At 47.8% G+C, this 12,913-nt stretch overlaps 1 protein-coding gene and 1 non-coding gene across 2 annotated transcripts in view; one reads left to right on the forward strand and one right to left on the reverse strand.

The window, feature by feature from the left end:
• LOC102421167 (armadillo repeat-containing protein 6-like) overlaps window positions 1-12,913 on the forward strand; it is a 20,058-nt gene that overhangs the window by 1,782 nt on the left and 5,363 nt on the right. Inside the window, exons 2-3 of the mRNA XM_014450590.2 lie at window positions 5,951-6,119; window positions 7,419-7,501. Coding sequence (XP_014306076.1) covers window positions 5,993-6,119; window positions 7,419-7,501 — 210 coding nt within the window. The 5' untranslated portion in view covers window positions 5,951-5,992. The remainder of the gene's footprint in view (window positions 1-5,950; window positions 6,120-7,418; window positions 7,502-12,913) is intronic.
• LOC111824598 lies at window positions 2,155-2,261 on the reverse strand. The gene has a single exon (XR_002827705.1). It is a non-coding gene; the product is annotated as a U6 spliceosomal RNA (small nuclear RNA).

Here is a 12,913-nt window from a genome sequence, read left to right on the forward strand (position 1 = left end):
GCCCCTGACTTAACTTTGACTTTAGGTAATTTATGTAATTCTCATGTACCTCTCCTATATTAGAAGTTCCTTAGACTAGAGGACCAGGTGAAGGAAAGATGTTAATGGGGCAGGATTGAGAGCATGATGGCCAGGCCTTTTTTTGCCTGTATGACCTCTGGTGGGTTCTTCCCTCTCTAAGATTCAGATTCCTTGTCTGTAAAGTATGCATCCTCCCCCCACCCACCCACCCCTTTTAAAATTGATTTTAGAGAGAAAGGAAGGAGAGAGAGAAACATCAATTTGTTGTCCCACTTATTTATGCATTAATTGATTGATTCTTGTATGCACTCTGACTGGGGATCGAACCCCTAATCTCGGAACGATGCTTTAACCAGCTGACCTACCCGGCCAGGGCAGTGTGCATTCCGTTTCTCAACTGTGCCTTTGTGACAGGGTGGCTACTCACCGCAGGGTCTGAAGCGTGGCCAGTGTGGTGGAAGCAATGTCAAATGGCAGAGCCAGGAGTGGCAGGCACCATCGTGGAAGTTTCTGGTTCCTTGGAGCTGGCCATGGAACACCCCACCATCACCAGCCTGGACTTCCCATTGAGAAACTATCTCAAAACAGAAAATCCTTATTGTTTTCCTTCATTTTTGACTTTAGCAACCCCTGAACAGACTACTTGTTCTGGGCCAGAAGGAGTGGGGACTATCTGCAAGGGAGGGAAACAAGGTGGGCTGTTTGATGCCCTTCCACTCCCTACATCCACAAATAAATTGGCTACATTACCTCTTAAGCAACAAAGGAAAGGGACTAATAAGTAACATTTATTAAGCTCTTACTCTGTGCCAAATCCTGTTCTAAGTGCTTTTCAAGAACTGATTGAATTTTCACTATAGCCCTATGAGGTAGGTTCTGCATTTATCCCTGTATCACCCATGAGGGAATTGAAGAACGAGGTTAAGTGGAGGGCTTGGGGTTTGAGTGCTACCCCCTGCTGGCGTGTCTGCACAAACATAGATGGAATATTCACATCCTGTGCCACCTCCGCAAAAAGGAGCATGGACTAGGGTGGCCTGTTTCCACAGAGCCCAATTTGCCCTTGGATTTTTGCCACAATCCAGTACCATTGTCCTACTACCCCTATATCATTGTCCTCCTAACACACTTTCTGTGTTGTGTGATTCTAGATTGGGCCTGTGATCAGAAACAAATTGTTTTAAAAGACCATATTAAGGCAATCGAGGAATTTGATCAGGGACTGTTAGATCTAGAGCTGTGCTGTTTAGTAAGGCAGCCCCGCATCACCTAAGGCTATTTACATTAAAATGAATTACAAGTAAGTAAAGGTACACGTTCAATTTCTCAGTTGCACTAGCTACATTTCAATTGTTCAATCCCACATGGACTGCACAGATATATAACACTGTCACTGCATAGAGTTCCACTGGATGCATGGTCAGATTCAGGTCAGGTTTTGGCAGGATGACGTCACAGGTGCATTTCGTCTGGGCAGGAGGTAGGTGGTGGTAGGTTTTTCTTTTGGTATGAAATCATGCAGTGGACACATATACTGTGCACCTGATGTCAGGTTCCTCATCAGTTTTACACCTCAGTTTTGCAGCCTTCAGGGATCATTGTCTAGATCTGTTCTGTTTGGTCGATTAGCTGAGATTCACTTATAAGGCAGAACTTTCCTTCATCCTCTATAACTTGGTACCCACTTGTATGAGGGAAGCAGGATAAATGCTGAATTCTTGCCAGTTTACAGGAGAATGGGTTGGGTTTGTTTTAGTACTATTATGAATGCACAGATTTTGATTTTGATTTTGATATCCATTGGGCTTTTAAAATTTTATTATTGTTATTTTTTAATCCTCATCTGAGGAGTGAGGGTATTTTTTCCATTGATTTTTTATAGAGTGAAAGGGAGGGGGTGAGGAGAGAGAGAAAGAGAGAGAGAGAAACATTTATGTGAGAGAGAGGTACGCACCCTTGACAGGGAATTGAATCTGAGACCCTCTGGTGAGTAGGCTGATGCTCTAGCCATTGAGCACACTGGCCAGAGCTGGACTTTTTTTTTTAATGCTCACTTGTCTCATCTTTAGCTAGTGGGCGCCGCTTAGGGTTTGCTCTCATGTCCTTTGCCATGACTTCTTTATTTTATTTTTTTAAAATATGGAATGCTTGACAAATTTGCGTGTCATCCTTGTGCAGGGGCCATGCAAATCTTCTCTGTATCATTCCAATTTTAGTGTATGTGCTGCTGAAGTGAGCACTGACATGACTTCTTTAGAAGCTTCCTTACATTCTGCTCTCAAAAGATGCTCCTGGTTCCCCTGGCTTATTTCCTGTCCAGAACTGGAATCAGCCATTTCTCCAGGAGTCTTGGTTATGGTAGTTTGAGACCACAGTTGTGTTTGGAGTGCTTATTGCTGCTGTGGTGTCATTTCCTCTAGGCATTTTCTGTTGATATAACTATATAAATGGGGAGGGGTTGTTTACTTAAAAGAACATATATCATAAGTTTGTATTGATACTTCCAGTTCAAATGTAAAAATTCTGAGTTTTTACTTCTTTGATTTTCTTATTTTAGAATCTTTTTTCTTTTTTGCTGGCACCTAATGACATAACCCTTATTACTTATTTGCTACACCTACAATAGTTTCATAATAACATTAATAATGTAGATTTTCTTTTGTATTTTATATTATCCTTAGTATATATACTAATAAGAATATACGGTCATATCTCTGTGTTTTAAAATCACATGAAGTGGTCTGATCAGCACACATACACTCTTAGATTTGTGGGCTTCATTTTATTCTTGCTTTTTTAGGATTGCTTTTATTTTTATTTTTATTGGTTTATTTCTTTTCTAACCACATAAAACATTTACATGTTTTCCAAATTCAAACCTGTAAGACAAGGTAAGTTCAGAGAGAACAATCCAGCTTCTAGTCCTGTCCTCAGCACCCTTTTCTCTGCCTCTCTTTTCAAGTAAGTATTTCTATTAGTTTTTTGTTTAGTCTTCCTCTTTGTTTATTTACTTTATTAATTTTTATTTAAAAATCTTATTATAATAACAGTATATTATTATAAAAATACTAGAGGCCCAGTGCACGAAATTGGTGCACTGGTAGGGTCCCTAGCGGCTGCTGGCTGCCAGCTGGGTACTCCCCCCCACGTCCCCCCGCCAGGGCCTCCCTCCCTTACCCCAGCCGCCTGCCACCTCCAGGGCCTCCCTCCCTTCCCCTGGCTGGCCCTGCCCCCTGGTCAAACTCCCAGTCGAGGGGACAATTTGCATACTACGCTTTTGTTATATAGGATTGCCTTATATGATTATATAAGACATAACTATAATAAAGTAATATATAGTTATACCAGCATATTTTCTAATATATAACATTATAATCTTATATATGGTTATATTATTATATATAATTACATATGACAATACTATTTTATATAATATAATCCTTTAATATAATATTATTAAGCTACTATTTTACTCTTATTGTTACTATTTTTTATTATAAGGACATGCATTATATTAACATTCCCCCTTTCTTTTTTTTTTTTTTTTTAAATATATTTTATTGATTTTTTACAGAGAGGAAGGGAGAGGGATAGAGAGCCAGAAACATCAATGAGAGAGAAACATTGACCAGCCGCCTCCTGCACACCTCCTACTGGGGATGTGCCCGCAACCAAGGTACATGCCCTTGACCGGAATCAAACCCGGGACCCTTCAGTCCGCAGGCCGACGCTCTATCCACTGAGCCAAACCGGTCTGGCAACATTCCCCCTTTCTTAAAAAAATTTTTTTAAATCCACCCAGGTACATGTTTTTATTGATTTTAGAAAGAGCGGAAGGGAGAAGGAGAGAGAGAAACATCAATTGGTTGCCTCCTGTATGTTCCCCAGCATGAAGGCGCTGACCAAGATGGAACCTGCAACCTGGGTACATGCCCTGACATGGAATCTAACTTGTGACCCTATGGTGCTCAGGACAACACTCCAAATAGCTGAGCCACACTGGCCAGGGCAACATCCCCCCTTTCTTATAAAGTACTAGAGGACCGGTGCATGAAATTCATGCACTGGAGTGGGGTCCCTCAGCCTGGCCTGTGCCCTCTTGCAGTCCAACAGCCCTCAGGGGCTGTCTGCCTGCCGGCTTATGGTGGGCCTAAGTCAGCAGTCGGACATCCCTCTCACAGTCCGGGACCCCTTGCTCCTAACTGCTTGGCTCCTGCTCCTTAGCGCTGCCGTGGATGCAGGAGAGGCTCTTGCCACTGCTGCTGCACTCGCCAGCTGTGAGCCTGGCTTCTGGCTGAGCTGCGCTCCCCCTGTGGGAGCGCACCGACCACCAGGGGGCAGCTCCTCCATTGAGCGTCTGCCCCCTGGTGGTCAGTGCACATCATAGCGACCGGTCATTCTGGTTGTTCTGCTGTAACAGTACTTAGGCTTTTATTATATAGACTAGAGGCCCGGTGCACAAAAATTTGTGCACTGGGGGGGAGGGGAGTCCCCCCCAGCCCGGCCTGTGCCCTCTCGTAGTCTGGGACCCCTCGGGAGATAACGACCTGCTGGCTTAGGCCTGCTTCCGGGTGGCAGAGGGCAGGCCCAATCCCTAGGTGCAGCCCCTGGTCAGGCTCAGAGCAGGGCCGACTGGGGAGTTGGGGCGCCGCCCCATCATGCACAGAGCAGGGTGGATCGGGTGGTTGCGATGCCACCCTCAGTCACGCTCAGGGTAGGGCCAATTGGGGGGTTGGGGCACCGCCCCCTGTCACACACAGAGCAAGGCCCGTGGAGGGGGGTTGGGGCGCCACCCTCTATCACCCACAGAGCAGGGCTGATCAGGGGGTTGGGGTGCCGCCACTGTCACACTCGGGGCAGGGCTGATGGAGAGGTTATGGCTCTACCCTGTCACACACAGAGCAGGGCCCGTGGGGGGGGGGGGGGGCGTTGGGGTGCCACACCCTGTCACACACAGAGCAGGGCCGATCAGGGGGTTGGTGCGCTGCACCCTGTCAAACACAGAGCCACAGGGCAATCAGGGGATTGGGGAGCTCCCCCCTATCAGGCACAGAGCAGGGCAGATAGGGAGGTTGTGGCCCCGCCCCCTGTCACACACAGAGCCGCAGGGTGATCAGGGGGTTTGGGCGCTGCCCCCTGTCACGCTGATCCCAGTGCCAGGAGCCTCGCTGCTCCGCTGATCCCGGTGCCGGGAGGCATAGTACCCTTTTACTATATAGGATAGAGGCCTGGTGCATGGGTAGGGGCCGGCTGGTTTGCCCTGAAGGGTGTCCTGGATCAGGGTGGGGGTCCCCACTGGGGTGCCTGGTCAGTCTGGTTGAGGGGCTGAGGGCTGTTTTCCGGAAGCGAGTGACTGAAGCTTCCAACCGCTCCTTGTTTTCTTTTTTTTTTTTATTCTGGGCCAGCTTTAGCTCTGAGGCCTCGCCTCTGAAAACATCGATACAATGTTGCTAAAGCCCGGCTGAATGAAAGCCGGTTTCTGGAGTTTTGTTTAGCTTCTTATTTGCAACATAGTACATAGTTGCTTAGAGTTGCAACTGAGAGGCCGGCAGCGGCAGGCAGGGAACATTGGAGTCCACAGTCACTGAACCAAGCAAGCCTCCCTGCTCGCTTCAGTGCCTGGCTGCCGGCCGCCATCTTGGCTGACAGTTAATTTGCATATACTCACTGATTAGCCAATGAAAAGGGTAGCGGTCGTACGCTAATTACCATGTTTCTCTTTGTTAGTGTAGATACATAGTAAACTACCTGCCCTATTCTGCACTTTTAGACGTTCTAGGGGTGTTGAGATATCACCCTATGCTGTGATCCAGGTTGTAAAAATTTTTCCAGATGTTCGTATGGCTGCAGCCCCAGTAGATACTCCTTAAATGGTGGCCAGGCTCCCAACTGCCCTCAAAGAAGCTTTCTTCTCACCTTAACTTCTCAGCTCAGGAGCATCTGTTGGGTGCCTACAGCCCATGAGGAAGGGATGAAGATGGCCACCAAGCGCATCACCCAGGAGACCTTTGATGCAGCTGTTCGTGAGAACATCGAGGAGTTTGAGATGGGGCCAGAGGAAGCAGTGAAAGAGGCTGTGGAGCAGTTTGAATCACAAGGTAGGGTGGTATGGCTCCGTCACAACGCTGATCCAGCTCTTTGCCTGACAGTCCCCTCTGGTCCACTGCTCTTAATGTGTGAGAGTGCTGTCCTGCTGTGGCCCCACCTCACCTGACATGGCAGTCCTGGGCTGTGTACCCTCTCCGTTTTCTGACCTGGGCAGGCTGGCTACCTGCTCTCACCTCCCTCGCACCTACCCTCTACTTGCCTGGGCCTTTCCCAGACATCTGCAGGGCTGGATACTTCAAGGTGGGTTTCATTTTAATTGTCACTTGAGTGAAGAGACTTTTCCTGACCAGGTCCCAAGAAACAGGGCCACCTGCCCCCCCACATCCTGGCTTGAGCTCAAGAAGGCATAAGTGGGTGTCAGTCACCTACCTGTAGAAACAGGTGTCATGCTCAAACCAGGCCACAGAGGGGAGTGGTTTCAAAAAGAGTTGTTTGGCCCAGACTTAGCAGCCATGTCCATATGGAGGTGCGAGGTGAAGGGGGTGGGTCTTTACTCCTCAGCCCTGCCCAGCCAATGGGAGTAGAACAGTAGTGAGGCTGCATGCCATCACTGCAGCGAGAGGCACATTCTGCCTGGTGGGCTAAGAGGGGAGGGGATCCCACAGCCTTCTCCCTTGGGGCTCCTGTTATTCCTCACCCTGGCTGTATCCCTGCCCTCACTGGAAGGATACTTCTGGGTAGTCCTCCAGCCATTATCCACTGACTATATCCCACTGTGTGCCCAGGACACCAGCCTCTGACCTCTGAGGCTGAATACCTGGTCTCCCTTGCCCTCTGGCATCTCACTGGGTTTGGCCAATGGGAAGTCCAACTCTTAATCTGAAGTGATAGAGCCGGCGTTCATTTCCAGCTCCCTGACTCACCCTTTGTCAAATGACCCTCGCCCCCCACTGTGGCCTGTCCTGGGGTGGGAGAGCTCCCTACCGTGGCTTATAGGTTCTCCAACCTCCCAGCCACACCACTACAAACAACCCGTTTTGTTTAATATTTTTTAAAATTGATTTCAGAGAGGATGGGAGAGGGAGAGAGAGAGAGAAACATCAATGATGAGAAAGAATCATTGATGGGCTGCCTCGCACACTGGGAATTGAGTGCCCAGGCATGTGCCCTGACTGGGAATCGAACCTTCTGGTTCATAGGTCGATGCTCTATCACTGAGCAACACCTGGCTGGGCCAAACAACTCCCAGAAGTCCTCCTGAGTGGGTGGGACCAACAGAAGGGACATGAGGTGTGATCCTGGCAGGCCCATCGGGATGATGGCTGTCACTTGTTTCCTCACTTCTGCAGGGGTCGAACTGAGCAACATTATAAAGATGGCACCCAAAATCTCTGCAGATGGACTTCAGGAGCCTATACACGACATCCTGCAGGTAGGAGGGAGTGGCCCATGTGGGCAGGGCTGACCTGACATGCCTGTCACCTTGTAATAGTCTGTCAGAGGCACCTTTTCCCTGGTTTCCACTCGGCACATATAGGCTCTGAAGGTCAGGGAATGCCCAGCGTTTGCAGGTGGGCCTGAGTTTGCATCTAGGGATCCCTGAGTCCATGTCTGAGGATCTCTTGGGGGTGGAGGGCACCATGGAGGAGCCTCTTTTTAGCTTTCTGACCACCAAGTTTGCTCAGAGAGAGTGGGATCATAGTAAGGCTGTCATCTTTGACTATTTACCAGAACATTACAGCCTTTCCCCTTAGCACTTAAACTGGCTTGTAGAGTAGGCGGTATTGTTCCTGAATTACTGATGGGGAAATGGAGACTCAGAGCCTGCCCCGGCTCTCCAGCAACCCAAACAAGGAAGGTATAGCTTACAGTGGTTAAGTCTTTTCCTTAAGGTCATCCATCAAACAGTAGTAAGCTGTTGTAAAACAACAGAAGGTTCTAGTGTTTATTGAGAACAGGCTGTGGGCTCAGTTCCGTGCAAAGTGCTTTCTTTGTGCTATCTCAGTTATTCTCCCAAAGACACCTGTAAGGTTGGGATTATTATTTCCATTTTTCAGATGGTGAAATTGAGATCCAAAGAGAGTAAAATGACTCTACTGGCAGCAAGGGAGTGTAATGATAAAAGAAGTTGGAGGAGCAGCCCTGGGTGTGATCCCAGCTCTGACTAGGGCAAGGTGCTTATTTCTCCCTTCCTCAGAGTCCTCACCATCTCCTGCCTTATAGAGGTTATGTGAAAATCATCTTGTTTTCTTTTGACTTTGCTAGTAAGGATGAGTGTATTTTTAAATGAGCTTGTCTTCTGGCAGTTTTTCTATTTGGTGGTTTATCGTTTTTTTTTTTCTTCTTATTGATTTGTAGATGCCCTTTGTATATGAAGGATCTCAGTAACAATGATCTCTAGCAGTCATTGAGTACTTTTGAAGTGCTCAGCGTTGTGCTAAATGGTTAAAACTCAATCTGTGATTAGCCCATTTTGTTGATCAGGAATATGAGGCTTCCCAAGAATAAATGACTCACCTGTGGTCACAGCCATTGAGGGGCCAAGCTGGGACCCAGACCCAGGTCCTTCTCCTGGGGAAGCCAAGCTCAGAAAATGGCTTGGAGGTCTACTACTAGCAGTGTAGGAAACTAGTTGGTTTGTAGCCTTTGTTCTTTTATTATTCTTAATTTCAGTTTTAAAGTTTTATTCTTCATTACAGAAGAAGAATGTGAATATGTTCTTGACATAAAAAAGTCAAGCAACTCTAGCTGGTTTGGCTCAGTGGATAGAGCGTCGGCTTGTAGACTGAAGGGTCCCAGGTTAGATTCTGGTCAAGGGCACATGCCTGGGTTGCGGGCTCGATCCCCAGTGTGGGGAGTACAGGAGGCAGCCGATCAATGATTCTCTCGTCACTGATGTTTCTATCTCTCCCTCCCTCTCTGAAATCAATAAACAAATATAAAAAAGTCAAACAATACTCAAGCATTTATAGTAAAATCTGAAAGTCCCTGTCCTATACATCCTACCAGCTTCCTTCTCACCCTTTCCTGTGAGTGGTGCCACACACATTGGGGTTCGAATCTCCTAGCCTTGTTCTCACCTTGCAACTTAACCAAACCCTTCTTACATACCATGGCACCATTGAGCTCTGCTTGTGTGTTGTGGTTCTGATGCATGAAAAATGCTTGACTTTATGCTCTGTGAAATAAGCCAGACACAAAAGGACAAATACTGCAAAATTCCACTTACATGAAGTTCCACAAGTAGTCAAATTCATAGAGACAGAAAGTAGAATGGTGGGTGCCAATGGCCATGGCTAGCGGAGGTGAGTATGGGGAGTTAGTGTTTAAGGGAGACAGTTTCAGTTTGGGAAGATAATTTCTGGACATGGATGGTGGTGATGTCTGCCCAATGATGTGAATGTACTTAATGCCACTCAACTGTGTAATAAGAAATGGTTAAGATGGTAGATTTTATGTATATTTTACTACAAAAAACAAAAACTGAGGTTGTGTCATTTAGCAGGAACCCTACAAGGAACTTGAAAAGCATATGACACAAGTGCCATTGAGAACACATAATACTAGTATTGCAATTATTCTATATTTAGTCAGAGAAGAGAGGAAAAGAAAATGCGTGTTAGCTCTGTGGCGGGGAGGGCTCGTCAAAGAAACAGTGGCCTCTGCCAGCACTTCTGTCTGGGGGAAAGCTGCCTCTCCAGCTCTTGCCCTGATTCCAGACAAGTTAGTTTCTCCCTGTATGTCCCTGGTTTCTTTCAAGCTGCTACCCTGTGTGGGGTCCCTTTAAGAGGAACTGCCTAGGTCTACAGCAACCTCCATGTAACTCAGCTACAATCCCTGCTGGTTTAAAATTTTTATTTATTTATTTATTTATTTATTTATTTATTTATTTATTATTGATTTCGGAGAGGAAGGGAGAGGGAAGGAGAGATACAAACATCAATGAGAAAGAATCATTGATCGGATGCCTCCTGTACATCCCTGAATGGGGATGGAGCCTGTAACCCGGACATATGCCCTGATCGGAATCAAACCGTGACCTCCTGGTTCATAGGCAGACACTCAACCACTGAGCCACGCCAGACAGGCCCTGCTGGTTTTGACAGCCCCAAAATATGGGGATTTCTCTTCATACCACTGGAACCCTGGGCTGGGGGACCTGGTGTGAGGTTGAGACCCCTCGCTCCAATAGGGAAAGCTCCACAGCCAAGATAATCCCTTCCAATTTTAAACCACTACACGTGGGTGTGGGGCCAGCTGGTTCCGCACCTGTGCCCCACATGTCCACCCCACATCTCTGCCCCTCCTACCAATCTTGATGTGGCTTCTTTTTTTTTTAAATTTAATTTTATTGTTTAAAGTATTACAAATAGTAGTACATATGTCTCCTTTTTCCCCCCATTGACCTCCCCCCGGCCTCCCTTAGCCCCAGCACATGCCCTCACCTCCCCACCCTCCCGTGTCTTGAGTCCATTGGTTATGCTTATATGCATGCATACAAGTCCTTCAGTTGATCTCTTACCCCCGCCACCAACCCTCTCCTGCCTTCCTGCTGTAGTTTGACAGTCTGTTCGATGCTTCTTTGTATCTATTTTTGTTCATCAGTTTATAATGTTCTTTATATTCCACAAATGAGTGAGATCGTGTGGTATTTATCTTTCTGGCTTCTTCTTTAATTCCCTAGTTGTAGGACTTCCATTCAGCCAGATTTCAGGCAGTTCTGAATATACTAGTAGTTGTTCTGTAGTTGTAATTTTGACGTGGTGTGGGAGGAGGCAAGTACCACATTTACCTACACTGCCATCTTGACTAGAACCTAAAAATACTGTTTTTAAATACGTTTTTTATTGATTTTAGAGAGAGTGGAAGAGAGAAGGAGAGAGAGAAAAAGATCTATAAGTTGTCTCCTGCACGCCACCTACTGGGGATCAAGCTCTTAATCCGGTCCTGTGCCCTGACTGGGAATCTAACTGGTGACTTTTTGCTGCTTGAGACGACTCTCAACCAACAGAGCTAGCCGAGGCTCTTTAAAAAATATTTTTATTGATTTTTGGTGGAGAGAGAGAGTAAGGGAGTGGGAAAAAGAGAAAAAAAAAATCCACGTGAGAGCGTAGCATTGATGAGCTGGGTCCTGCATGCCCATACCAGGGATTGAGCCTACAACCCAGGCACGTGCCCTCACTCAGAGTCATACCGGCAACCCTGTGGTGCAGGTGACGATGCCCAACCAACTGAGCCACATCGGCCAGGGCTGTACCATAGCCTTTTAAAAAAACATCCTATCTAATAAAGAGGTAATATGCAAATTGACCATCGCTCCAACACACAAGATGGCCACCCCCATGTGGTCAAAATGGCTGCCCCCATGTGGACACAAGATAGCTGGCAGGGGAGGGCAGTTGGGGGTAACTGGGCCTGCAGGGGAGGGCAGTTGTGGGCGATCAGGCTAGCACAGGAGGGCAGTTAGGGGTGACCAGGCCTGCAGGGGAGGGCAGTTGGGAGGGACCAGGCCTGTAGGGGAGGGAGGGCAGTTGGGGGTGACCAAGTCTTCAGGGGAGAGCATTTGGGGGGGACCAGGCCTGCAGGGGAGGGAAGTTAGGGGGACCGGGTCAGCAGGAGAGGACACTTAGGGGTGACCAGGCCTGCAGGGGAGGGCAGTTAGGGGCAATCGGGCCGGCAGGGGAGCAGTTAGGCATCTATCAAGCTGGCAGGGGAGGGGTTAGGGGGTGATCAGGCTGCCAGGCAGAAGTGGTTAGGGGCAATCAGGCAGGCAGGCAAATGAGCGGTTGGGAGCCAGCAGTCCTGGATTGTGAGAGTGATGTCTGACTTCCCGTTTAGGCCCAATCCCAGTCGGACATTCCTCGAGGGGTCCCAGATTGGAGAGGGTACAGGCTGGGCTGAGTGACACCCCCCCCCCCCCCCGGGGAAGAAATTTGTGTACTGGGCCTCTAGGGGAGGGATGGGGAACCCTTTGAAGTTTGGGGGGCAGCATTTTGAAAAACCCTAACTTAACTTTGGTACCGTGTCACATATAGAAATTTTTTTATATTTGCAACGATAGTAAAACAAAGACTTATATTTTTTATATTTATTTTATACTAGAGGCCCGGTGCACAAAAATTTGTGCACTTGGGGGGTCCCTCAGCCTGGCCAATGCCTTCTTGCAGTGTGGGACCCCTCGGAGGATGTCCACCCCAATGGGGACCCTCACTCCATGGAGGTTTGGCCAGCCTGGGTGAGGGGCTGATGGCTGTTTTCAGGCTGGCCACACCCCCTTTGGGGTGGGGGGTCCCCACTGGGGTGCCTGGCCAGTCTGGGTGAGGGACTGAGGGCCATTTTCAGGCTGGCCAAGCACCCTGGCGACATAAGCTCCCAGCCTCTCCTTTTTTTCTTTTTTTTTTTAATTCTGGGATTTATTTACCTTCTATAATTGAAACTTTGTTGCCTTTAGCGGAGGCCTGCGGAAAGCCTGGCTTCCTCCATCGCCAGGGGCAACCCACTCCTGCTGCTCCAGCTCTGTGGCCATGGCTGGCTGAAAGCAGGTATCTGGGGTTTATTTACCTTCTATAATTGAAACTTTGTTGCTTTCAGTGGAGCTCGGAGCCAGGTCACGGCAGGCGGGGAAGCTTGGCTTCCTCCATCACTGCAGCAAGCAAGCCTCCAGCTCGCTCCAGCTCCGTGGCTGCTGGCCGCCATCTTGGTTGGGTTAATTTGCATCTAGTCGCTCTGATTGGCTGGTGGGCGTGGCTTAAGGTGTAGTGAAAGTACAGTCAATTTGCATGTTTGTCTTTTATTAGTATAGGAAATGAAATGCCATTGACCAGGAAAAATCAACCAAAAATGA

This window comes from Myotis lucifugus, unplaced genomic scaffold, assembly GCF_000147115.1.
Source record: "Myotis lucifugus unplaced genomic scaffold, Myoluc2.0 scaffold_2783, whole genome shotgun sequence".
Classification (NCBI taxonomy): domain Eukaryota; kingdom Metazoa; phylum Chordata; class Mammalia; order Chiroptera; family Vespertilionidae; genus Myotis; species Myotis lucifugus.